General features: G+C 42.6%; 1 protein-coding gene across 11 annotated transcripts in view; it reads right to left on the bottom strand.

The window, feature by feature from the left end:
- nbeaa (neurobeachin a) overlaps positions 1–27,943 on the bottom strand; it is a 77,670-nt gene that overhangs the window by 36,361 nt on the left and 13,366 nt on the right. For 10 of the 11 annotated variants that reach the window (XM_061803170.1, XM_061803161.1, XM_061803164.1 and 7 more), the window contains exons 2-11: positions 13,907–14,138; positions 9,571–9,671; positions 7,927–8,022; positions 7,709–7,830; positions 5,253–5,379; positions 3,240–3,359; positions 2,092–2,238; positions 1,657–1,854; positions 341–474; positions 160–268 (exon numbers count right to left, since the gene is read on the bottom strand). In XM_061803170.1, coding sequence (XP_061659154.1) covers positions 160–268; positions 341–474; positions 1,657–1,854; positions 2,092–2,238; positions 3,240–3,359; positions 5,253–5,379; positions 7,709–7,830; positions 7,927–8,022; positions 9,571–9,671; positions 13,907–14,138 — 1,386 coding nt within the window. Of the gene's footprint in view, positions 1–159; positions 269–340; positions 475–1,656; positions 1,855–2,091; positions 2,239–3,239; positions 3,360–5,252; positions 5,380–7,708; positions 7,831–7,926; positions 8,023–9,570; positions 9,672–9,788; positions 9,991–13,906; positions 14,139–27,943 lie in introns of those variants that run through there. The other variant, XM_061803169.1, reaches the window with a different exon arrangement.

Below are 27,943 nucleotides of genomic sequence, written 5' to 3'. Positions count from 1 at the left end.
TGGTGTGCATTATACATTGGTAGAAGGTTTTTCCTGATTTTTTTTTTTTTTTTTTTTAAGGTCAACTTTGGGGGTGTGCATTATACTTCAGGGCACATTATACTCGAGAAATTACAGTATTTGACCCTGCCGTTGGGGGCAGAATTTTCTTTCACCGACCTTCTCCAGCAGGTATCCAATAACCAGGAAGCCTTTGCCCCCCAGCATCTGCTCCTGCATTGCGACCGAGCTCTTGAGCAGCTCCACCAAGAAGGCCAGCAACGTGGCACTGCAAAAACCAGACGATAATGAAACTCAACTCCAGATATGTAATCAAACGTGTTACACGGCATCTCCTGACCACACGGTGGTGTCCACAGCGGCGTCGTTGAGCTGCTTATAGTCCAGCTGGGCAAAGAGCGGGAAGAGAACCTGGATGCCGCCGATGGAGTGGATGGCGCTGTGGATGGAGTGCGTCACGATGGCCTTCACGTCCTGCAATTGTACTTTTTAGCATGTGTGTTTGTAATGAATAACATTTTCCACGCCATGTGCACATTGAGAGAACCTCAAGTGCATGCCAAAGCTACAAGTTGGGTCAGTTAAACCCGTCAGAAGCTCAAGGAGAGTCACAACTGTATGGAGGAGAACTATTTAAAATCACATTTATGTTTAGGAAATGTAAATGTATTTAATAGGGTTAGGCTGCAAAAAAGCCCATTTCATCACTAAATAACTTCTTGTACAAGGAGATAATCCTGCACATTGTGTAAATACAAGGAAATGATTGATTTTAAAATGTTAATACATTTTATATAATTAATAATTCATATAATTAATGTCATTTTCTTAATTTAATTTTTAATACACATTCAATACAATATTTTAATACCTAATATCCTTCTTTTCCAAAAAGCAATTTAGAGAATGTTTGGGGTGCAAAATAATAAAATAATAACTAAAACCCAAAAATTTTAATTTAATAAATGTTTAAATCATTTTTTAATTTTACATTTTTTAAATTAAATTCATACTGTATGAAATATATTTCTCAAAAATGCAATTCATACAATGAATATGTATTTCACTCCATTTTATAATCTATGCAAACACACGGCATTTTTATGGTAGAAAATACTGAAGTTCCATGTAATGTAGAAAATAAAATATCAAATAAAAATGTATTCACACAAATGAAAATCTAATCATAACATGATGAATATTTAATGTAGCTTAGGATATTAAATTTTAGATTTATTGAATATATAAATAAAATAAATTTTTCAAATCAAAACAAAATGCTAAGAATTAAATTTAACGGACACACATTTTTTTTCTTCACGCAAATAAAAAAATTTAATGTGCAAATTATATATATTTCAAAATCAGGAATGAAATAAAAACATATGAAGTTAAAATGTATGTTTTAATTAATTAATTAGAACATATCCCTCATGAAAATAAAGCAATTGTGAATTTTGTAAATTAAACGCTTCTTTTTGATTAAAAGATCAAATAAAATACATTGAAATGAACTCCAGTAACACCAAAGAAGAAAAAGCACAAACAAGATGCTCTTTACTGCAGTCTCCAAAATGTCAACTTTGAAAGTCTCGTCTCGACCTTCATTCTGCACACACAAACGCAAAAGACGCACGCACGCACACACACACAGACCTGCAGCATGAGGGCGTGCGGCGAGTGCACAAAGATGGAGGCGTTCTCTCGCGGCGAGGACTCCAGGCAGAGCTGCGCGTCGGTGGCCTTGGCGTTGTACGTGAAAGAGATGGAGCTGGCCAGCTTGCCGTCGTACAGAACCTGCTTGTGGTGCTCGGCTAGGTGGATGTCGCTCTCGGACTTGAACTTGAATGTGCTCTGCGGGGTTGGGAGGAAAGGTCAAAGGTTAAAGGTTGGCTGGATGAATGATGATCTGTGCACCCCTCAGATGTAATCAACTATCTGGAGCATAAGCGAGGAAGTGGTTGCTTGATGAACAAAGCGCTAACATGGACGCTAATTCAATTAGCGACAGAGAGAGTATGGATTAGGGACACGATTAATTATGAGATTAATTTCAACAGTGGTGAAATATGTAAATTCGCTGCAATCTACCTTATATCCAGGTCCGAGTTGGTGTATGGCAAAAATCTGAGCGGGGTTGAGCGCCTCGCCGAAGACGTAGATGGCACCCAGCTGACCGCAGAACACTCGGTTGGCGTCGGCCGTCTCCGAGGAGCCCAGGAAGCATTTGTCGTAACTCTGGGTGGGTCAAAGAGTCGGGATGTCACGTCGTTGTTCTTGTGGGTTCATGTCATGATGTAAATAGGTGACATGCCTGAGAAACAAACGTCTGCCGTACATTTTTAATGTCCTCGCGTGTGACCTTATGGCATTCAAATGATGTAGCAGTCATGGTCAATACATATTTGAGAGTTTTGAAACCACGGCAAATTATGTTCTGTAACATTTCATCATCAATATTTCACTGTCTCAATTTGTGTTCCATGGACTTTGAGTTTCAAATGTATATTTCATGTCTCTACATTTTAGATTTTGTATTGTTACGAGTTCTCCAAAATCTACATTTTGTCTCATTTTACCACATTATCAATTGAAAGTATCATCAATATCATATCGCAAAGACGTACACGTCATGTCTCAACAATTTACATTCTGTATCATTCTATCGCATTTCAACAATTTACAGTAATTATCATTTTTCAACCATTATAATATGAAACGTTTCTTCATTACGTCTCAAAAATTTATAATTAATACAATTTCTTCATGCCAACAATCTTTATTTTATATTGGAACATCATGTCTCAGCAAATTAGATTTTACATGATTTCCCAGTTTATATTCATCTTTCAACAATTTATATTCAGTATTATCTGATCTTCCCACCACAATTTCTGTTAATCATGACTGAACTTTTAGCCTTTCTCACTTCCTGATCCTTCCTGATCCTTGATCCTTTTCTCTTTTTATATGGCCTTCTTGGAGATTATGAAGTAGAACTTATCAAAACATACACCACGGTGATTGATTGTTATTATTATTTTTTTAAATCCACAATTGACACACACATTTCTGACCTTTTTGCTTCACACTTTGATTTTGTACAACGTGACAACTTGTGAAGGAGACGCTTCTTCTCGACCTCGTGCGGCTTGATGCGTTTTGCTCCCTGACGGCGTTGGACAGCGGGCCGAGAGCTACTCGGCCAAAAGACAAAATGCCGGCCGCGTGTCGCTTACATCGTTGGTGTTGACGTGCCAGGCCATATCGCCGTAGGAGACCAGCTGACCGTTGACGTAGCAGCGGATCTCAGAGTTCCTCCAGCGGTTGTAGATGTGGACGATGCTTATCATGTACCACTGGAATACATAAATATAAATAAGAGCATTATTGCAGATTTGGCATTGTTTGTAATCAATTATTTATTTGATAAAACCTGATTTAAGTGCATCAATAAAAATCCTTTTTTCACTATTTTTTTTTTATTCACCATAAAAAAAAATCTCTCAACACATCAAATCCAATAAATTAATTTAAAAAATAAATATAAAGTATTTCAACAAAGCATTTTTAGGGGAGAAAGGGGCAAAATAATTCAAAATTTAATTGTTAATTCTAATAAAATTATTGATGCTAATGTTTTCATTTTCATTATTTAATACAGTAAAAACTATATTGATTAGGTGGTTCAAAATCAATTAAATTGTTAAATGAGCTAGATTAATAAAGAATAAATGACTACATAACCAATTTTAGAGGTAAATTGGCTTCAAATTAAGCTAATAAACATTACTGAACTCTTGAAGAAAACATACAACGTATCTTATTAGAAATATTACATGTACAAAGCTTGTCACATGCAATACTTGAGTGCTCGTGTGTGTGTGTGTGTGTGTGTGTGTGTGTGTGTGTGTGTTTCCGCGACTCCTAAATGCATCAACGAGAACCTCGGGAGTCTTATGAGGCAGCAAATAGATTTTAACTGGTCAGCAAAATAAAATGAATGTGTAATTCTGCACAAGCAAACGCGCGCACGTGCACACACACTCACACACGTGCATGTGGCAAAATGCTGACACCCTTAATTGACACGTTATCTTCATAACCAGTTGTGGCGCTCATGAATGAAGGTGAGGAAAATTCGTAATGCTCAGACACGCGAAACTATTCCATCAAGTCTGAATAAAATCAGCAGTTTTAAATCCGATTTGTTAATCGCTGTCAAGTAACTGCTGTTGAAAAGGAGTTGAGATTCCATTGGATTATCACAGGTTGCTTCAGCATTTTGTCGCCAAGCCACCGAAATGAGCGCAATTAGCCTGTGGTGGCATAGCGTGGCCAAATGCAAACAACACCCACGTCAACAATTTAGCTCAACAATACCCATTCAGGATCGCCACAGCATGTCATCTTTTTCCATCGAAGCCTAACCACTGTTTTATAAACTTTGCCCGTCATCCTACCAAAGACTCTTCTGTCACATAAAACACCGGACACCTTCCGCCAGCTGTTCCACCCCGCTTGGACCCGTTTCTTCACTTCCTTACCACACTCACCATTGCTCTGTATTGTTGACCAAGTATTTGAAGTTGTCCACCCTCGCTATCTCTTCTCCCTCGAGCTTCAGTCTTCCCCCTCCGCCCCTCTCCTTCATGCACATATATTCTGTTTTACGTCGGCTAATCTTCATTCCTCCCCTTTCCAATGCGTGCCTCCATCTTTCTAATTGGTCTTCCACCTGCTCCCTGCTTTCACAATATCATCTGTCAACATCATGGTCCAAGGGGATTCCAGTAAAACCTCATCTGTCAGCCTATCCATTACTACCGCAAACAGGAAGGGGCTCAGAGCGGATCCCTGATGCACTCCCACCTCCACCTTAAATACTAGAGCATGATTACATCACAGTAACTCTTTTCACTAACACTGCATCCGTTTACATTTTTGACAAGAACGTGGTTTGAGTAAAGTGATTCTTTCAATTTGAAACTTCTGTCATTTAGCAGGTAGTTTAAAGTCATAAATTTATACATGATGGGTCACTTCTTTTTCCATATCATGGCCATTTTATGCCTACAAAAATGTGGGCTAACGTTGTGAAACGTGGTAGCTGCGCTTGGTTAGCATCATATCAAATCCACTGTGAGCTCTTACAGAGCCACCTCAGAGTATGAGAAGCTGCCAAACTGGAATGTCTTAGATTTTTTTTTTTTTTTTTTTAAATTTCCTTTGCGTTCGCCAGTTGTTCTCACCTTCCGCGGCTGGAAGTCATACTTCACGCAGTGCTGGAAGCCTTTTCCTTTGGACTTGAGGGAGGTCACGATCAGACAGTTGCCCACAAAATGAGCAGAGTAGCCGATCCCTTTACTGGTGCGGAAGCTGCGGAGCGAAAGCAAAGCAAAAAGGGAGGGAGACATTTGGAAAGCCGTTGTTGTTCTTTCACAATTATTTGCGATACTCGCCATCTTATACAGTCAAAAAAAGGACTTAGCACGCTTGCTTGTTATGTTGTATGATCTAATGATTTAATTGCGCGTCTCGACAGTTGTTTATGATAACCGCCACGGTGCATATTACAACTCAAGGGCGTTTAGAAATCATTCACAAAGTCGAAATAAAGTCCAGTGTACGTGGACATGTGCAATTCACGTCATATAATCAACGGGATCGCTCCCGCTTGACAGGTAACCGCCACGTCGAAAAAATATAAACAAACCTGTCTTGGAATAATCGACAAAAGGAAAAAAAATAGCTCACTGCATGCTCGGTCATACACAATGGACCAGACAAAAATAAACACCGTTAGAAAGACAACAGAAAACAAAACAAACAAAAAAATGCTACACACAACCACGTGCAGTATGTACGCAATGTACATGTCATAGGATTACTGCGATTGCAAGTTAATTGCCACTTTGCCACATAGAAATGAATATGCTGACAAGAAATAACTAAAAATGTCTCGCTAAAAATCAAAATAAAGCAATGTCAGCGTCCTCCACCAGCTGTTTGTGGGTACAAGGTTGCTAGCATGTAATCTGCACTCGCAAGATGAACGACAACCGCAACCACCTGCTGGACCATGATAAGAGGCAGCAGGGCTGGGGGAGGGCCGCCTGCCACCTGACAAATAGCTGACAAGGAAACACACCAGAGTCACCTTGATCCTTAAGAGAAATTGGGAAATTCATTTCTCAGGTATGAAAGAAAAGACGGGCATTGATTCGACCGTGCCGTCGTGTCTTTGACAACTGCTCTCGACACGAAAGGGCGAGACAAATGAGTGTCAGGTGTTAAACTCCGCACTACCGTTCCTGACTTTCAGCTCTTCGCCACACACAGCTGCCATTCCGTCTGTTACGCCTCTGACACGACTTCACGAGCTGGAAATCGTTGATTTTGCAGAGTTCAACAGATATTCAAACACGAAGGGTGGAGCAACGCAAGTAAACTGGCAATATAAAAAAAACGCACACACGCATATATTCTATATTGTCTGCAAAGAATGGCCGATATTACTGTGGCGTACTGCGCAAGTGTAGTCAACTATTTTATACTGTCCTCAAGTGGCCAAGGTATGCATAACATGACAAGTATCTCAATAACCATTCAGATAAAATAGAAAATGTGTGAAAAATTGTTTTGTTCTTTATGTTCTATTTAATGATGTCAATATTGTTTCTATCGAGTACTGTACTATTTTACTAGTGTAGTGTACTGGTGTACTAGTTCCCATTTTTAAGAACAAAGGCGATGATCAGAACCGTGGAAACTACAGATGATGAGCCACACAAAGAAGTTATGGGAAAGTGTAGTGGAGGCTAGACTCAGGTCAAAAGTAAATATATCCGAGCAACGGTATGGTTTCATGCCTAGGAAGAGTACCACAGATGCATTATTTGCCTTGAGGGTGCTCGTGGAAAAAGTATAGAGAAGGTCAGAAGGAGCTACATTGTGTCTTTTGTGGATCTAGAGAAAGCCTATGACAGAGTACCAAGACAGGAACTGTGGTACTACATGCGCAAGTCCGGTGTGGAGGAGAAATATGTTAGAGTAATACAGGACATGTATGAGGACAGCAGAATAGTGGTGAGATGTGCCGTAGGTGTGTCAGAAGAATTTAAGGTGGAGGTGGGAGTGCATCAGGGATCCGCGCTGAGCCCCTTCCTGTTTGCGGTAGTAATGGATAGGCTGACAGATGAGGTGAGATTAGAGTCTCTTTGGACCATGATGTTCGCAGATGATATTGTGATCTGCAGTGAAAGGATTAGAAATGAGCTCATTAGAGGGACAGCCAAAGTTGGATGTTTTGGAGACAAGGTTAGAGAGAGCAGATTTCGATGGTTTGGACATGACCAGAGGTGAGAGAGTGAGTATATTGGTAGAAGGGTGCTGAGGTTGGAGCTGCCAGGTAAATTAGGGAGAGGAAGACCAAAGAAAAGGTTGATGGATGTTGTGTGGGAGGACATGAAGATTGTGGGTGTTAGTGAGGAAGACGCACGAGATGGGCTTGGATGGGAAAAGATGACACGCTGTGCCGACCCCTAATCGGGACAAGCCGAAAGGAGAAGACGACTGTACTATTTTATAGAGTACAAGAAATGAGGACATATGATTTAATACAAGTGTTTTTAGTTTAGTGTGTGGTCAATATCAAGGAACAATTGCACACGCATCCCATGGCAGCACTCTCCTGATGATGACTTACCAGTAGAGGTACGGCTTGTCTTTGTCCACGTTGATGTTGTTGAGCGGATCTTGGCGGAACCACGTGTTGATGGTGAAGCCGTTCTGGTATGGCCACTTGGCGATGGGCGGCAAAGCGATGGCCTGCGGTAACAAACAAACGAGAACCCACACGCACACGCGCACGTTGACTTCAAAAGTTTTCCTGATAAAACGATCGGTGAGTAACAAAGCGCATACCGCCGCGCTGCGTCCGGGAAAATTAAAGAAGGTGTCGGGGCCGTGACGCTGAGGCATCTGATTCAACACCGACAACAACTTGATGGCGTGTCTGGGCTGCGGGAGAATGAGGAGAAGTACATTGTAAGAGAAAGGAGGGAGGAAGAGGAGTAATTGACATTTACAAAAGCGATACACGCTGCTCCCTTGCGGAGGGAGAAGACGGTGTGACATCACATCTCCGCCACGAGCCGCTGGATCAATAAACTCCTCAATCACCTCAGCCTCATCGACACCATGGCAACGCTCCATCGACCTGTCTATCTGTCTGTCTGTCTTTCTGGAGAACGAGAGGCTTTACTGGAGAAAAAGGAGGTTGAAGGCAGAATTCAAGATGTCTGAGACACTGCATCTGCATTCATTTATGTGGATCGTCGTGGGGGGACTCAATGTGCTAGTTTGGCTTCACTACTTTGTGAGGATTGTCAAGAAAGAAAAAAAAAAACAAAAGTGTACTAACCTACGTTCATGTCTCCAATACTTTGGGAGGATTGTCGAGGAAACACGTGAGTGTCCCCACCACATTTTCTGGGCTTCACCAATTTTTGATCCAAGTAGAATTATAAAAAATTCACACGTGTTCTTAGCTTCATTGCTTTGCGGGTTTGTCAAGGGAAAACCTGCACAACCTACACACTCCCTTGGCTTCACTGCTTTGTGAGGCGAGTAGAGGGGAACAGACCTAAACGTCCCAACACACATTTCCGGCGTCACCGCTTTGCTTGTTGAGGAAACGGACCTGAAAGTACCCGCAAACTTTCTGTACTTTTGTGCCAAATGTTGAGGGGGGGTGGGTGAATGCCGCCTACACATACTTTCTTGGCTTCAGTATGTTGTGAGGATTGTTGAGAAAGAACTGTCGTTTCCTACATGCAATTTTTCTGAACTCCCTTGTGAAAGTTGTCGGGGAAACTGACTTGAAAGTCCCCAGAAACCTTCTTGCCCTCCCCTTTTGTGTGCTACGTCGAGGTAAAACAAAAAGTACGTTTCTTTCGGATTGTCCCGTTAGGGATCGCCACAGCGTACCATCTCAGATGAAACGCTCATATTTGTTTGGCACAGTTTTTACGCCAGATGCCCTTCCTGATGCATCTCCTCTTGGGAGTGGCTGCCCTGGTGGGATACGAACTCACAACCCCAAACCAAAGCTCTAATCCAATCCTCCAATGTTGAAGTAAAATAAACCAAAAAAGTAATGGCTGCAGTCAGTAAATTGGGAGGCCAGTCGATGAAACAGAGCTCAACGTGACCCGTATACTTTGGATTACCTTGTGAGGATTGTCAAAGAAACATCCATCCATTATCCAAGCCGCTTATCCTCACAAGCCTCACGGGAGAGCCGGAGCCTATCCCGGCTAGCTTCGAGCGAAAGGCGGACTACAACCCGAACTGGTCGCCAGTCGGTCGCGGGGCAGCTATCGACACCATCACTGAGCGGGAATCGATCCCACCACACACTACACCATCAGTGACTACTTGTCAAAGAAACAAACCCCAAAATCCCGTCACATTCTTTTGGCTTCACTACCCTATAAACATTCTAAGAGCAGAAAAGACCTGAACGTGCCCGCAAAAACGAGGACCCGAAGGGGAGGTCGTGCTTACCCAGATCCCGTTGTCGCCCCTCAGCATGCTGAAGAGCAGCTTGAGCTCCTTGACTGTGATACTGTAACTGGCCATGACGCCCAACATGTCCACCAGCAGGTCTGTGAACGCAAAGCGACGGACCCACGGTGAAAAGCGCCGTCTTTGCTTATCGTAAACATTGCACAACTCATCAATAAGAAATACTCGATTATCTTCATAAAGGATGAATTACTGACATTGCATGTCAGAAGATTGAGTATCTTATTTTGGTGCCGGCAGCGTTTTCATATTTGGCTCCCAGTACCTAATCAGAGAATTAATAAAAAGTGTGTGTGTGTGTGTGTGTGTGTGTGCGCGCGTCCAAAACAATCCCGACTTTGACGTAGCACAGCAGCGCCGAGCCAATCTTTTTTACTTATGGAGACTCTCCTTGCGTGCCATTGAGGCTGTATTGATATAATGTGAATAGAGCTGCACTAGATTTCATTAGAGGAAATGAAGCATCGCACAGTGTGCGTGCGTATGTGTGTGTGCGTATGTGTGTGATCAATGCATGTAGGTCACAGAGAGCTGCTGCGTAAGTCAAAGCACTTTTAAAACATCATCCTGCTGACATGATGGAGGGAGAGCGGCATTAAAGGAAAAGTCAAGGTCGATGCAATTTGGTCCAAAAAGACTTCACACTACAGTACAGTGCGGAGAGGAAGCCCTAATGTACGGTACTTGCACTTTTACGGCTTAATTACTTTGTTTGGACAATGGCGGAAAATGACCTGAATGCCCTACACACTTTCGTGGCTTCACTGCTTTGTGAGGCTTGTCGAGGAAAATGCCCAGACTGTCCAAACACTCCGTCTTGAATTCACCGTTTTGGGAGGACAGTCAAAGAACAAGACCTGAATCTCCAAACATACTTTAGTGCTTTTTCATCGAGGAAAATTATTTGAAAGTCACAAACACTTTCTTGGCATTAAAAGAAAAATTGTGAGGAAGAGAATACCTGAATATCTCCACACGCTTTCTTGGTTTCACTATGTTTTGCGGACGATGAAGGAAAATGATCCCATACCTGTCAACTCGTACGGTTGAGCCGTAGTTCATACGGATTTTGTGGCGAATCTTACGTATATGATCGTGTATCACAAATCATACGGATTCTGAAAATTTCCGTTTGCTTTTGCCTAGAACTGCGCTAGTTTACTCTACTGTGGGGGAAACCCAAAGCTGGGGAATTCCAAACGTAGCCTGGATCAAAGATTTTTGTTGCAGCAGACATGATGTTTGGCGCTGTGGCAAATGTTGATTTAGATTACCAAAATACTTTCATTTCCAGTAAATCCTTGGCCCAGATCAAGCACCGCCGAGCCGGACACCTCACCACGGCAAACATGGAGGTTGCGGCCGAGGAGCCGCTGGCCGGCTATCGGCTACCTGTCACAAATCGATCAAATCGTTAACGATACGCTATTGGTGACGCTGTAGCTATACGGGGATATTACTTGACTGCAACAAAAACTGAGTGTCATTTTTTTTATCTTGACTTTGATCATTTGTGGCTCAAATTAATTTGACTTAGCCCGTAGCTAATGTAGCGTGCGTGCTCGCTAGTTAGCCGCCTGAGCCTCATTACAAATACATGGGATTATTGTAGCTGACATTGTAGCTCTCTTGCTAGCATTCTAGCTCATGCCCGTCTTTTTATAAGAGCTGACAATAATATAATTCATTGCTGTGTTTTCACCACAAGGGTGTCATATCTATGTCTAGAAAAACGTTCCATTTACTCAGATTGAGAATGGCTACATAGGAAAAATGGCTAATGTCAGTGAGTTCATCTATAGCTAATTGTTAGCCGTATCGTACAGATCAGATCCTTCCCTACTCACTAAAAATAAGGAATTGATCATCGGCATTCAGTCGAAATGTAATCTTTAAAAAAAAAAAAAATTCTTTTCCCATCACTGAATCTCTCTTACAAATATCTGAGGTATTGTAGCCTGGCTGATAAATCGCCATCATTTTTATCATTTGACTCAGTAGGATTAGACAACTTCAGATATTATCATTATGGAGATCTCCAATAAAAATCGTTGAAAAACTTTGTGTTTTTTTCCCTTTGTTATTTGGACATATAATTTGCTTCGGTATGTTATAAGGATTTTTTTGGTAGTTTATACAGATTGGCGCTCCGAAAAGTTGACAGGTATGTGATCTTAATGTCCCAAACACTTTCTTGGATCTTGTACTTTTTGGAGATTGGCGAGGAAAAAGTACCAAAAAATGTCAGGACATACTTTGGCTTCCCTATTTTTCAAGGAAAATTTTTCTACATGTCCTCACATAAAACCTTCGCTTCACCATCGCATGGGTACTGTTGAGAAAAATGAACTTGAACAATTTCTTGCATTTATCATTTTGTGAAGATGACACACATACTTCCTTGGCTTCATTGCTTGGAGAGGTCAGTCAACAAAAATGATTTGCTAGCTCAAGCACTTGCCTTTACTCTAGCACGGCGGAAAACTGCACAAAGATTTTGAGTGTGCTTGCATACACACACACACACACACACGCAAACTGTCAAACGTTTACGCGGGGTTCACGACAAGCCGCTGAACAGCGTGGCTTAAGGTCTGGTTGAAAGGATCGTTGCGGAAAAACACTCGTCAGGAGAACCGGCTGCCAAGTGTGAGGACGCGGAGGATAAGCGGGAAAAGCATCAATTACACAAAAAAATAATCTGGAAAAGGAGATGGTGATTGACTCTCACTTGGCCTCCCGTGAGTGTCGCAATACACTCGAGTGGCTCCTTATTACAACAAAGCTTTACACTACGTACTCGAGGCGGACTACAAATAATACGAGAATATTTTCCGTAAAATTGTGGTTTTTTTTTTTTTTTTTTAGCTCTGCACGCCAATATTCTTTCAGGAACTAAAAGAAAATGCAAAAAATAGAACTGAGTCACTTATTACAATCACTTCATTTACAGTGAAGAAAATAAGTATTTGAACACCCTGCTATATTGCAAGTTCTCCCACTTAGAAATCATGGAGGGATCTGAAATTTTCATCGTAGGTGCGTGTCCACAGTGAGAGAGATAATCTAAAAAGAAAAATCCAGAAATCACAATGGATGATTTTTTTAATTATTTATTTGTGTGATACAGCTGCAAATAAGTATCTGAACACCTGTCTATCAGCTAGAATTTTGACCCTCAAAGACCTGTTAGTCCGCCTTTAAAAGTCCACCTCCGTTCCATGCATTATCCTGAATCAGATGCAACCGTGTGAGGTCGTTAGCTGCATAAAGACACCTGTCCACCCCATACAATCAGTAAAACTCAAACTTGTAACATGGCCAAGACCAAAAAGCTGCCCAAAGACACCAGAGACAAACAATTGTACGACTCCACACGGCTGGAAAGGGCTACGGAGAAATTGCCAAGCAGCATTGGTGAAAAAAGGTCCATTGTTGGAACAATCAAGAAGAAGCATATCAAGGTTCTGATGTGGCTTAGCCAGTCTCCAGACCTAAACCCAATAGAAAATCTTTGGAGGGAGCTGAAACTTGGGTGTTTCTCAGCGACAGCCCAGAAACCTGTCTGATCTAGAGAAGATCTGTGTGGAGGAGTGGGCCAAAATCCCTCCTGTAGTGTGTGGAAACCTGGTGAACAACTACAGGAAACGTTTGACCTCTGTAATTGCAAACTAAGGCTAGTGTACCAAATATTAACACTGGTTTTCTCAGGTGTTCAAATACTTATTTGCAGCTGTATCACACAAATAGTTAAAAAAAAAATCATATATTGTGATTTCTGGAATTTTCTTTTTAGATTATCTCTCTCACTGTGGACACGCACCTACGATGAACATTTCACACCCCTCCATGATTTCTAATCGGGAGAACTTGCAATATAGCAGGGTTTTCAAATACTTATTTTCTTCACTGTACACACATTTACTCTCAAGCTTTTTAGTTATACAAAATTAATTTTTTTAATATAAAAGATTTGACATTAAAAAAAACAAAAACATAATGAAGAAGCCTGTATTTTATCAGGATCATTTTCATATTTTCTTCTCGAAGATGTAAGGGTTCATGGTAACTCCAGTGTGCTTTATTTACACAACCAAGGTGCAAAAAAGTGCTTTACAGAGGATATTTTTCTGTCCCCTGACGCCCCCCACCCTCTACCCCGGACACCCTTCAGCCACTGGATGACAGACTAATGATCCAACTAAGCCACTGGCGCCCAAAAACGGCAATTAATTCTAAGTCGAATGGACATGGAAAGATTCTAAAAATCTAATAAAATGATACCAAAACATATTTTGCGTTCGGGGGGGCTCACCTGCAATCATGTCGTCCACCGTGCTCATCTTGAGCAGCACTTGCTGGATGAGGCCCACCTCAGTGCTGGTTTGAAGGTTGCGTACACTCTTGCGCAAGATGGCAGTGAACATGCTCCAGATCTCCGCCTGGCACGTCACCTCGCAGTGCGACAGCAGCTCCACCATGCAGCCGATGCTTTCCGCCTCCTGGATGATGAAGTTCATCTCCAGGTCGAACTCGCCGCCCACCAACTTGGGGTTCACGGTGGAGAAGAAGAAAAAGAATACAGAATGTTAATAACGCTGGGGTCTTCGGGTGCGCGGTTATTTGCACATCTGCACATGGAATGCAATCGGCCTTGCAAAACCCTTGCAAATTCGGTAGTCAAGATAAATCAATTGGTCGGTTGTCAAGAATTACATATCTAAATTGCGCCCTGAAAACCAAGATAAGAACATGAAATTTGGCATGAATGTTTAACATGAGCAGACCCACTAAAAAAAATCTCACGAAGTCAAGCCTGAAAATCCACAATATGGGTCCCATTTTGATTTGTAGTGGCACATTTTGGGTTATTTTTGCCATTTCCAGGTTTCTTGAAAACTGGATTCAGCCTACAACCTGCATCTGACACTAGAAAATTCAGGGCCCAAAGACAGTTTCATGGACATGTCTACCATATTGGTAGGAGCACATTTATGTTTTAAAAACTATGGCTAAAAAGCATTTCTTTATTGGAAGCAGATGGATGGTAATTATGATCACAATTATTCGTACATTTCCCCCCTGTTTATCCTACATTTTCTACCACATTTTCTAGAGCAGAGCAAAGCATTCTTTATTGCAGGCAGAGCAGTAACTGAATTGGAGCAGAGCAAAGCATTTCTTCATTTTAGTCAGAAGCAGTTACTTAATACTATTTACAATTATTTCTACATTATCCTCCCGTTTATCCTCAAAATCATGTTTTGTGGTGAAAAAAATGCATGGGTCCATGTCAGCTGCCGTTTTTTCATTACTAACATACTAAAAATCAATCATTTTATGACAGTGGACCTTTAAATTGGCCATTTTGAAGATATGGAGGTGTCTTTTAAAATTTCCCCTGAGATTTTGTGCATCTCCTTGCTAATTCAAGCCTCTTATACTAATCAGACAGATAATGCTAAATCATGAAGTCATTTTTTTGACTGACAATAAAACTGAACAAATTAAAGAAAAAAAAATGACTTTGGTTTGAGCTCAATGGATTCAATGGTGTGACGGTTCTGCCACCATGTGACACAAACACACAGACAAGTCCTCTTCAAGTAAGAAGCAGTCACTCGGAGGACGACAAACTCTCTCAAAAAAAAGTCTTCAAGCATGGCCGCCATCCCCTGACATCCCCTCATTGGTCAAACACACACAAGCACGCTCGCACACGAAATGACACAAACACACACCTAAGCCGAGCAGCACATATCATCACTCCAACATGGAGTGCAAATGGACTGCCTCTTAATGGCTGATGCGGCGTAATTACTTGCGAAAAGTATTGCTGTGCTTCGCGCACACACACACACACACACACACACCACACACACACACACAACACACACACACACACACATCAGCCTCGGCATACTTCGCAATCCAGAAAGCGGTCACCATGGCAACCACCAAGCGAAGAGGACACACACAGAGACAGACATGCACACACTGTTGTGGAGGTTATTAAATGAAACCAGAAGAATCGCACACGAATGCATCACGCCGGATAAAAGAAGCGCAGAGAGGAAGAAAATGTACATAAAAAGAGAACATTAGGCTGTCCTGGTACAGATATGAATGCACGTTCATGAAAAGAAACACATTAAGTCCCCATTACAAAATAAGAGCTTTCCGTCTTTGATCCCCAGCCCATGAGGAGTGAATGTTCTGTGGAACAAAGCCAGCTATCATTTTAGCCACAAGGTGGCGCAAAGGGTAACCACAGTTCCATCGTTAATCAGGTAGAGCCTATCCCAGCTGAGCTGGTACACCCTGGACTGGTCGCCATCTAATTTCAGGGCACACATAGACGAACAATAGATGAAGTTTCATAACTCACCGTTCATTTAAATATTTGACAAACTCAACTCCACAAAGTCAGCTATTGACCAAACAATTTCTTGGAAATTCAGTTTGATTTTGCAACATGCAATTTGAGAGACACAAAAAAAGCCTCAAGACACCATCACGTAAAAGACACAGGAAGTCTGCCCCTTTTGATTTGAAGAGGCCATTTTGAGGTCAACAACTAAGTTAATTCTATGAAGATCTTGTGGAAAAAGTAAGTTTCTTTCGGCTTGTCCCTTTCGGGGTCGCCACAGCGTGTCATCTCAGATGAACGCACATATGTTTGGCACAATTTTTACGCCGGATGCCCTTCCTGACGCAACCCTTCTCAGGGAGTGGAGGCCCCAGTGGGATACGAACCCACAACCCCTGGTTTATCAAACCAGTGGAAACATCTTAAAATTCCAGCCCCCATAGCCAGTTTCACGGAGCAGCATGACCAAAGAAAAAATGCCTAAAGAAGTCATAAAAGATAAAGGAAGTGTGCCATTTTGGTTTAAAAGGGTTTTTAGGGTAGGGGAGTAAGTCGGACTCGTTTCCGGTGAGAGTTGGACTCCGCCAAGGCTGCCTTTTGTCGCCGGTTTTGTTCATAACTTTTATGGACAGAACCTCGAGGCGCAGCCAAAGCGTAGAGTGGATCGGATCTTTGCTCTTTGCAGGTGATGTGGTTCTGTTGGCTTCATCTGGCGGTGATCTCCAGCTCTCACTGGATCGGTTCGTAGCCTAGTGTGAAGCGGCTGGGATGAGAATCAGCACCTCTAAATCTGAGACTATGGACCTCAGTCGGAAAAGGGTGGCGTGCCCTCTCCGGGTCGGGGATGAGATCCTGCCCCGAGTGGAGGAGTTCAAGTGTCTTGGGTTCTTGTTCACGAGTGAGGGAAGAATGGAGCGGGAGATCGACAGACGGATCGGTGCGGCGTCTGCAGTGATGCATTGAGAAGAGCCAGATGAGGTGGCTGGGGCATCTGATTCGGACGCCTCCCGGACGCCTCCCTGGTGAGGTGTTCCGGGAATATCTCACCGGAAAGAGACCCCGAGGACAACCCAGGACACGCTGGAGAGATTAAGTTTCTCAGCTGTCTTGGGAACGCCTCGGGATCCCCCCGGAAGAAGTGGCTGGGGAAAGGGAAGTTTGGGTATTCCTCTTGAAGCCGACCCGACCTGGAAAAGCAGTAGAAAACGGATGGATGGATGTTGTTTTAGGGTCAACAAGGAAACTAACTCCACAAAGAACTTGCGCGAACATCTTGAAAATTCAGCCTCCAAAGTGAGTTTCATTTAGCACTACTGAATTTGGTAGACGTGTAGCAGAGATCACAGTGAAGTTTGTTTCAACATACTCGTCAGGCTACTCAGCAAGCAAGCTAAGTAGCCTAGCTGGAAAGGTGGCAGCCTGGTCCGGTCCAGGAGGATTTATGGCAGAGATGAGCAGGGACTCCAGCTGTGACCAAGGTATGGCGAGGGATCCTCGTTAAAGTAAGCCATTTTACACTAAAAATACGACTTTGCTATGCAGAGACGCGGCACTTGAAACGTGGGAGTAAATTCTCTTAAAGGTTCAATAACTAGTTGTCAAATCATCTCATTGGATTTTTTTATTTGTTGGACTATCATTTCAGAATCGTACAAGGGGCAACGACACGATTGTGTTTTGCTAGTCATTCATTACTGTCAATATAAATAGCGATTGGGGCTTTAGGGTCCAAGTAGTATTTGACGCTAATGTGTTGAAAGTCAAATCAATGATGCGTGGTCGTTGATGATCTCATTGATCGTTACGTTCCCTTTGATGGTGCAGTCCAAAAAGTTGTTTAAAATTCAGCTCGAGCCTGGCATTTTGAACCCCGTATACCGAAATTGAGCGACTATGCTAAATTGTTAAAAATGTTCGTTTTCCCTCATGCGTGTAGGCAGAGCACGGTGGTAATGTTTGATGACAAATTTCTGCCATTAACGAAGATCTAAGCACTGTTTTAAAAGAATCAATCAGGCGCTGTGTGCAGCTTCCACGATATCTTTGGGAATTGGAAAGATGTTTGTTTAATTTGTTGTTTTTCTGTCGGGGTCTATGATCTCGCTGAGGCGTAACCCCGGCGGGTGCTTTGGGAGCGATCCTAAGCCAGTGCGGTGCCAAAGCAAACATCCTCCAGCACTTGGCCGAGACTACAACGCTGCCAGTTCAGCTATACCAAGAGAGCCTTTTGTAACCCCCCCCCCCAAAGTGGGTGGCACGAAACATTCAAATCCTTCTGAGCCCTTAAAAAAAAAACATCTACAATGAACAAGGTTTCTAGTTTCGGCAGAAATTTGCTCCGCCAATGTTAAAAACGGTCGCACTAACCCCTCGGTGTGGCCAAGAAATAACACAACCCATCCATCAATTTTTCCAGCCGCTTATCCTCACAAGGGTTGTGTGTGCTGGACCTTATCCCAGCTATCCTGAGGAAGGAGGCGGGGTTTAATATTTATTATTTTGTAACATTTCCTTGGTAATTCATCCATCCATCCATTTTCTTCACTGCTTATCCCCACGAGGGTCGCGGGGCATGCTGGAGCCTATCCCACCTGTCAATGGTCAGGAGGCGGGGTACACCCTGAACGGGTTGCTAGCCAACCGCAGGGCACATGCAGACAAACAGCCGCACTCACAATCACACCTAGGGGCAATTTAGAGTCTCCAATTAATGCATGTTTTTGGAATGTGGGAGGAAACCGGAGTGCCCACCCGGAGAAAACCCACGCAGCATGCAAACTCCACACTAGCAGGGGCGGGATTGAACCCGGGTCCTCAGAACTGTGAGGCACCATGCCACCCCTATTTTGTAACATTTCCTTGGTAATTAATCTTTTGTTAAAAAAAAAATATACATACTCAAAATGTATATTTTAATAAATTATATAGTGGAAAAGGAGTCACTGATGGTGTAGTGCCTGTGGTGCGGGCAGCGTGGGATTGATTCCCACTCAGTGATGGTGTCGAAATCTACCCTGCAACTGACTGGCGACCAGTTCGGGGCGGAGTCCGCCTTTCCCCCGAAGCTAGCTCGCATAGGCTCCAGCTTTCCCGCAACCCTTGTGAGGATAAGCGGCTTGGATAATGACATATAGTGGAAAACTATTTATTTCAGTAGTTCAATCACCCTAAAACATTTTTTTAAGTATGTAACATAGAACTTCACATCAGCAGATTGTGAACCTCAGAGCAAAAAAAAAAAAAAAAAAAAATGTTGTTAATGGCGCACAAGTGCAACAAAATAAAAATGCAAACACCCTCCGCTGCTTTGTGTACCGACTTGGTTCTCTTCAGGAGCTGGCCTCATCCTGGCAGGGATTCGGTTCTTCTTCCTCGCAGTTGCTTACAACAGTTTGCATCATGCCGCGCTCCCTTTGGCCGTTGGCAACGAGCGTACAATTCGTGGCTCGTGTTTTCGCTCCCCCCGAGGAGGTTTTTACACATTCGTGTTCCTTAACAACCGTCTAAAAACGAGGTCTTTTTTGAACATTAAGGGGTTCCGTCGAGGCGATGACACCTGACGTTTTGCTTCCGTCAATCACAGCTTTTAGTCAAACGTAAGACTTCCGCTTGTGACAACAGATTTTCGTCTATGGCGTGTGCAGTACACAGACCTCTGGTAGCTGTCAAATCACTAGTCCACCCCGCAAGTCATTTAATTGTGCAGATGGGCTTGAAGAAGCGTCCTTTGACTAAATCAAATATTGATTAAAGTAGACTTTGTCCACAAATTTGCAGGTGTCTTTTAAAAACTTGAAAGGGGGGGAGACCGTAAATAGGAGGCCAGCTTGCAAGAACGTGCTTTTATGTGCGTGCGATCGACGTATCTGCCACACCTGAATCAAGCGACGAGATGGATGATGGGCTGACGTCTTTTTTCTTTTTTTTTTTTGGCACGGCGTCACGCGATCGACCGAAACTGCCTCGTCGATCGACATTGAGCACTCCTGGTCTAAATCCACAAAGGACAAAGAATAACATCCGATTCGAGATTCACTTTCTCAAGAGTTTGAAATCCATCCATTCATCCACATTCTTCACCGCTTATCCTCACAAGAGTGCTGGAGCCTATCCCAGCTGTCAACGGGCATGAGGCGGGGTACACCCTGAACTGGTCGCCAGCCAATCGCAGGGCACGTAGAGACAAACAGCCCCACTCCCGGTCGCACCTATGGGCAATTTAAAGCAGTGATTTCCAACCTTTATAGAGCCAAGGCACATATATTACAATTGAAAAATCCTACGGCACACCAACAAAAGTAAATGCCACCAAAACTGGATCGATGAATTACTGTATGTACTTTCTGCCATCTAATAAAGGAGGATATTTTTCTTCTGTCATTGTGCCTCACTGGCATAAATAGATTAATATAGACATAATAATAATAATAAAAATAATAACAAACATTATTTCTTGGAAATAAATGTCAATAAATAAATTAATAATAAATAAACAAACAAACAAAGTAACTAAATAATTAATTAATGTTGTTGTTTTTTTAGAAATTACATAAAATTGGATAACGTCACACGGCAAACTGTTTGGGAATCTCTAATTTCGAGTGTCCAATTAATGTTGCATGTTTTTGGAATGTTGGAGGAAAACCACACAGGCACGGGGGAAAACATTCAAACTCCACACGGGCGGGTCCGGGATTGAACCCGGGACCTCAGAACTGTGAAGCCAACGCTTTACCAGCTACCACCCGTAATTTAGTAATTAATTAAGTCATTTGTAACAAATATAGCAGCAATAATTTTTGGGAGCAGCTAACCCAGTAAGACTTTATAGTTTATCAATCTAGCGGATCAATGCATATGATTCACGCAGCGCATACCCGCCAAACTTTTGAGCATGTGCTGCTTACCCGATGACTCATCGGTGCTAAGAGTGGTTGGCTGTTAGCTTCGACATGATAGCGTTTCCCACAGTGAAGTGTCTTTGCCCAGGCTGTGTGTCAGGTCATGGGTGGAAAAACTCTGTCTGTGATGTCATAATTCAGCTTAATTGAAAGGCCCTCAATTACAGAAACATCAGATAACTGTAGATTCACTTGGGGTGTTTCATTTCATATTTAGCCAGACATTTATTTGGAAAGTTGGAAAAATAAAATGACGTGTTTGTGCTCATTAAATTCAAAGGGTAGCAAAGCCCGTGTGAAAACGTCATCTCAGAGGCCGGTGTGCTGCATTAATGCAAATGGCGTCGCATGAAAGCAGCATTACACCTGACTGCTGGCCACAAAAAACAGGCACCTGCTGCTAATTTGTCGGTGGAGTATCATCGACACGCTGCCATCAAAGGCGGCGAGCGGCGGGCCATTGAGTCGCTTTTGTGTGGCGAGAGAGAGGCTCTTGTGAACGCCACATCACACGTTACGCACTTAGCGTTCGGCCAAGTGGGCTCGATGGGCGGGAGTGGGGGAGGCGCTGGCGAGTGCTCGCCAGAAGGCTGATGTGGTTTTTCTCATCAATGGCACGTCCAAAAGGAAGCTTGACGCTTGCCATGACGACACACACACGCACGCACTCAAACTGGCCCTTGGGTTGAGGCCTGGTTGTAGCTTTTCTTACCTGAAAATGATGTTCTTTAGGCTGATCATTAAAATGCTACCATTCGTGATCCCAGTCAAAAATTGTTTAACATGTAATCACATACAGTGAAGAAAATAAGTATTTGAACACCCTGCTATATTGCAAGTTCTCCCACTTAGAAATTAGTGAGGGGTCTGAAATTTTCATCGTAGGTGCACGTCCACTGTGAGAGAGATCATCTAAAAAGATTATTTGTATTTGGACACCTGTCTATCAGCTAGAATTCTGACCCTCAAAGACCTGCTAGTCCGACTTTAAAAGTCCACCTCCGTTCCATGTATTATCCTGACTCAGATGCACCTGTGTGAGGTCAATAGCTGCATAAAGACACCTGTCCGCACCATACAATCAGTAAGACTTAAACTTGTATCATAGCCAAGACCAAAGAGTTGTCCAAAGACACCAGAGACAAAAAATTGTACGACTCCACACGGCTGGAAAGGGCTACGGAGAAATTGCCAAGCAGCTTTGGTGAAAAAAGGTCCATTGTTGGAACAATCAAGAAGAAGCATATCAAGGTTCTGATGTGGCCTAGCCAGTCTCCAGACGTAAACCAAATAGAAAATCTTTGGAGGGAGCTGAAACTTGGTGTTTCTCAGCGACAGCCCAGAAACCTTTCTGATCTTGAGAAGATCTGTGAAAATTTCCAAGCAGTTTGGTGAAAAAAGTCCACCGTTGGAGCAATCATTAGAACATGGAAGAAGCTTAACATGACGGTCAATCTATATGGGTGGGTATCAATGATCCTTAGAAAGGTGAGGAATCAGCCCAGGACTCCACGACAGGTTTTGGTCAATGACATTAAAAAAAAAAAAAAAAAGATTCGCCACGGCAGGCCGTCGTGGAAAAGAAAAACAAAAACAAATTTACCCAGCGAGCACAACAAACAGAACTGTTTACCTTGGGATTACAACGCCACATGCTGCCCCAACAAATGTGAAGACAAAGACATTATTACGACGCAATTAATGTATGTTTGAATAGTTTAATGGATGATTAAGTCATTTGGGACGATACCGGCGGGGGTTTGCGGCGTTAAAGGCAACAGATGTGTCACGTCTTCGTCCTCCGGTGAAGATGATGATGATGAAGAATGACACACACTCACACATGAAAACGCGCAGGGGGAGGGGGAGGAGGCCGAACTGTATTTCCCATGGGTCCTTGTGCCCACAGATGGCAGACGCAATGAAACAATTGACCCCCAATGCCCCCACCCGCTTTTACTGAATCTCATCCGCGCGTGCGTTTGTGTGGGGCCGGTAGCTATGAATAGAGACATCGTTTGAAAAATGTCATAACACTTTGTTCACATTTTTCCTTGTGTCAAAAAAAAAAAAATATATATATATATATATAATAAGACCGTAAGGGACATTTGTCAAATTTAACCCTTCGACTACTTACTCAACAGATTCAAATTGGGAGCACTTCAAAAGGGTTCTGCTCATTTGTGACATATTGGAAACTATTTTACAGATCCAAAAAGCACGATTTGCAGTAATCCACATTTTCTTTGATGGCATTTCCAAATTAATGCAGATGTTTTACATATAGTTATCATATTTGAGCATTCAGAGAAATTGCATTATTTTGTGTCCAATACTTTTTATGGTGTCGTTTATAATATTTGTCAACCACTGCTCAGCTCAGAACAATTGTAAAGGCCAGTATAGCTCTCAAGGAAAAATGTATATTTAAATAAATTTTTTAAATCTTTTTAAAGCGCGGGTGTCAAACTCAAGGCCCCGGGGACAGATCCGGTCCACCGCATGATTTTATGTGGCCTGCCAAGCCAAATCCAGTGTTAATTTCCACGATTCAAAGTTTTAAATTGTCATATATCATAAATGGTGAAGTTGAGATATTACAAGCATTTTTGTGTTACCAAACATGAATAGTTGAAAAAAAAAAATTACCCTTGATTTCCGATTACAAAACTAGTTCATATATTGATGATGTAAATTTGATGAGACGATTCAATATTTTTGTTTCACATTCGTAACGGCCCCTCTGAGGGAAAGAAGAACGACAACGTGGCCCGCGAGAAAAATGAGTTTGACACCCCTGTTTTAGAAGCTGATTTTTGGTTGAGTGCAAAAAAAATCTTGTTTAATGGTTGAACATCATCAATAAATCATTAAATGGTGAAAATTATTACAACACTCATGATGAGTGCATGTAAAACCTGTGTAAAAGCCACACGTTTTTCCTCACATATCCTACTCCAATCATTTGTGCAAATATGTCGGGCTAAAGGTCTGCCGGGAAGTTTATCCCCCATATGCTGGCGAGAGGATTTGCTCACATGACACAACAGACCCTGCTCGGAAGCTCCCGAAGGCAGCACGGGCGTGAAGAATTGCGTCGTCTATTTGGACCTCGAGTACAAGTGAGAGTCGGCGTGTGCTTAATTGCAGCTGGCGAGGAGAAACCTGCAGATTGTATCATTCAAACATGAGTGGATGTTTTTATGCATGAGCCCAATAACAAATGAGCTATTTGCCGCCTTTCTTTGCATATGCAATGCATAAACATGATACAATTCCCCTCCAACCCCCCACAGGCATAGAAGGGGGCTGATGTCAAAGGGTGAAGCCACGCAACCGAAGAACTGCTCGTGCCAATTTAGCAAAGAAGCTTTCATTTGATTAAATTATATATATATATATATATATATATATATATATATATATATATATATATATATATATATATACACACACACACACACACACACAATACAATGTTGCTATTAGCTTTATTTCAAAAGCTTCATTTTTCACTGATTTAACAACAACAACAAAAACAACAAAATACACGTGAAATTTAGGCTAAAGTTTTTAGGCTAATAAAATAAAACCGCTTTACCTCGGCCACAGGTGTCAAACACAAGGCCTGGGGGCCAGATCCGGCCCGCCACATGATTTTGTGTGGCCCGCAAAGTCAAATCCAGTGTCAATTTCAATTCTTCTTGCGAAAATTGGAACAAAAATTTTAAATTGTCATGCTTCAGATATTACAAGCATTTTTGGGCTACCAAACATACAATAGTTGAAAAACGCATTACCATTGGTTTCTGATCCCAAAAGTAGATCATAAATTGATTATGTAAATACAATGAGATGATAACGGCCCTCTGAGGGGAAACCGGAACCACTATGTGGCTCGCGAGAAAAATGAGTTTGACACCCCTGACCTTGGCTAATCAGGCTGAGTCACGTTTGATTAGACAACTTTGCAAAAAGCGATGTATTTCGGCTTGAAAACAACCAACTATGAAATCATTTGAACACATTTTTAAACACTTTATATAGGTGACTCCTATCTTATCCGTGAGCACAGTACACCGTAAAAAATTTAGGCTAATTTAGCAAAACTATCTTACCTGGGCTGCTTTAGATCAGGTTTAATAACACAACATAAAGGCTAACCTAACAAAAAAAATGTTTTAGGGTAAATTAATACATTTTCAGGTATTTTTAACAAAACCTGCAGAATTTTAGCAAAAATTTCAGTGTACAATAGGTGGCAATTTTGGTCACGTTTTAAACTATGCTACATCTTATTTTGGCCTTTTCGATTGAAAAAAAATAATAATTTTTTGAACACTGTAACAGAAAACATCAAGGCACAACTCAGTACTAAACGTCAAAATTATGACCAATATTCTCTTAAAGGTGTTGATGATCCAAAAGGGATCTAATTTGAAGGCCAAACAAAAGACAAAGCTCATAAACAGGTTTAATAAGGTATTTTATTATTATTTTTTTTTAATTTAACATATCGTTAACCCACAGTGGGCCTCTGTGGACTCGCTGATGCATCATGGGAAATCAATCACACACGTTTCATAAAATTCACTTGCACCAAAACAAACATTTTCATGGTCTCCGTGTCACACACACACACACACACACACACCACACACACACACACACAAACAATGTCTAACACAGACGTTACAATGCGGTCGAAAATGTCCAGGCTCTCCCTGATTGGCCCAAGCGGCTTAGAAACGCTAAGCCGTGTCACACGCCGTCGAGAGACAAAACAATCAACATTTTTTCCCCCGGAACTCGTGCTGACCTCCGGACTTCGATTGGCAGCCGGGCAGACACTCGGCCAAACGCGAACCAGTTTTATTGATGAACTCGATTTTATTCGTCAGTACTATTTTTCTGGCCATGTGTTGCCATTCTACGTCTATTCACGAAATTACAGAGAATAACCGTGTTCTGATGTTCTAGCATTATTGAAGGGAGAATTAACTAGACTAAGTTGAACCACTTTTATGGTCCTTATTTTATTTTTTTTTGTAATCTGTATGAAAGAGGTTATTTTGCCACATGGACGCCTCACTTGAGTGTCTTCCCTCCGAGGCACAAAAATATAAAATTGTATTTGATAGAACGAAATTAGGAAGCGGGTGTTTGCTCCGAGCGACCAAAAACTTTCTCATGAATAAATTTCCATTTTTTTCCCCCCTCCCATTCACATTTTCATAGTTTGTCAGTGGAGACGGCTCCTTCTCAAGGAAATTAGACAACTGTGAGTGAGTTTAAATTAAAAAGAAATATTCCAGAGTATGAAGCAGGAAGACAGAAAGACCACAGATCATAATTTCAATTTCATTATCATAATAGTGTTTGTGTGTGTAAGGCCTTGTTTATATGAAAAGTGGCTTGAGGCAGCTGTTGTTGTTTAAGACGACTGAACTATCCATCCATTTACTTAGCCCCTTATCCCCACAAGGGTCGCGGGAGTGCTATCCCAGCCTATCCCAGCTGTCAACGGGCAGGAGGCGGGGCACACCCTGAACTGGTCGCCAGCCAATCGCAGGGCACATTGAGACAAACAGCCGCACTCACAATCACACCTAGGGGCAATTTAGAGTGTTCAATTAATGTTGCGTGTTTTTGGGGATGTGGGAGAAAACCGGGAGGGCAAATGCAAACTCCACACATGGAGGGCAGGGATTGAACCCGGGTCCTCAGAACGTGAGGTCAATGCTTTCCGGCTGTCCCGCCGTGCCGCCACGACCGAACAGTTATACATTCATGTGATGACAATGCAATCAGTATGCCAGGCCAGTAGTTGGCAGTGTGCTCAAACATATTTCCATCAAGAACTGTTGACTGGAAATATGGTATCCACACAAAACATTAACACAAAGCACCCCAAAATCATGTAGAAATGATAATAAATTGCTGCTGCTAAGGTATTGAAGAAGAGAAGCCGCACAAAACCAAGCGTAGGTTTCACTATGCTGGGTTCTGTGTGAAACCCGGCTGGATAAATGGCAGCAATCCGATGCGACAAACTATCGGCGACTACTCATTTCAAAATCCTCTGCTCAGCAAAAGAGCCTTAACAAGTCTTCCCGCATGGCCTCCGTCATGTCATCAGATGCATCCTGGCAAAGCACGCCGAGAATTTTGCGCGAAAGCCAACGACGAGTTGAAAGGTTGTCCGAAATGCCCCGCGGGCATAATTCAGAGCAGGCTGCTGCCAGTTCACCAACGCTAATCTGTTTGTGTTGCCCGCTGATCGGCCCTTTATGTGCCTTTGCGCAATAGGACTTTTATGTGCGTGTGTGCTGAAACAATAGCAGGCAGTGTTCCGCCGGCCAAACGCTGACTGAGGATCAGCGGCGCAATAATCCGACATCATGAGACACAGCAGCCCCTTTAGGTAGTTAACTAGTTGGGCCACAATTCATCAGCCCCTCTCTGTTATAGTTGCTTCCTACTAGGGAAAATAAATAACTACGCCTGGTAATTTCTAATCTTTCCGCACAATCATTGCCAAATTGTATGTTTGCTACAGCAGCCTGTTCGGGGAGCAAACTCGTAGGCGCCTCTGCTGGTTGCTGTCCAACTAGGAAAAATTTCCAATATCCACAAGGCCTGCTTATTCCTAAAAACCTTCTCACACAGCTTTGCACGCTTAGTGCTGGTTGCATTACATATTTGATACGGGAGCCAGTAAGACAACAAACTAGGCGGCCTTGAATTAAGTGGACCCTCCGCTTGATGCAACCTAGTGGACAAAAATCCACAATGCCTAATGTCATTGCCACTCCATCCACTCATCCATTATCTACCACTTTTCTGGGTCGGGTCACGGGGGAAGTAGCTTCAGCAGGGATACCCAGACCTCCCTTTCCCCGGCCACTTCTTCCGGCTCTTCCGGAGGGATCGCGAGGCGTTCCCAAGCCACCCGAGAGACATAGTCTCTCCAGCGTGTCCTGGGTCATCTTCGGGGTTTCTTTCAGGTGGAAAATGCCCGGAACACCTCACCGGGGGAGGTGTCCAGGATCAGATGCCGCAGCCACCTGATCTGGTT

This window comes from Syngnathoides biaculeatus, chromosome 18 (assembly GCF_019802595.1).
Source record: "Syngnathoides biaculeatus isolate LvHL_M chromosome 18, ASM1980259v1, whole genome shotgun sequence".
Taxonomy (NCBI): domain Eukaryota; kingdom Metazoa; phylum Chordata; class Actinopteri; order Syngnathiformes; family Syngnathidae; genus Syngnathoides; species Syngnathoides biaculeatus.
This window is presented reverse-complemented; position numbering and strand designations above follow the sequence as displayed.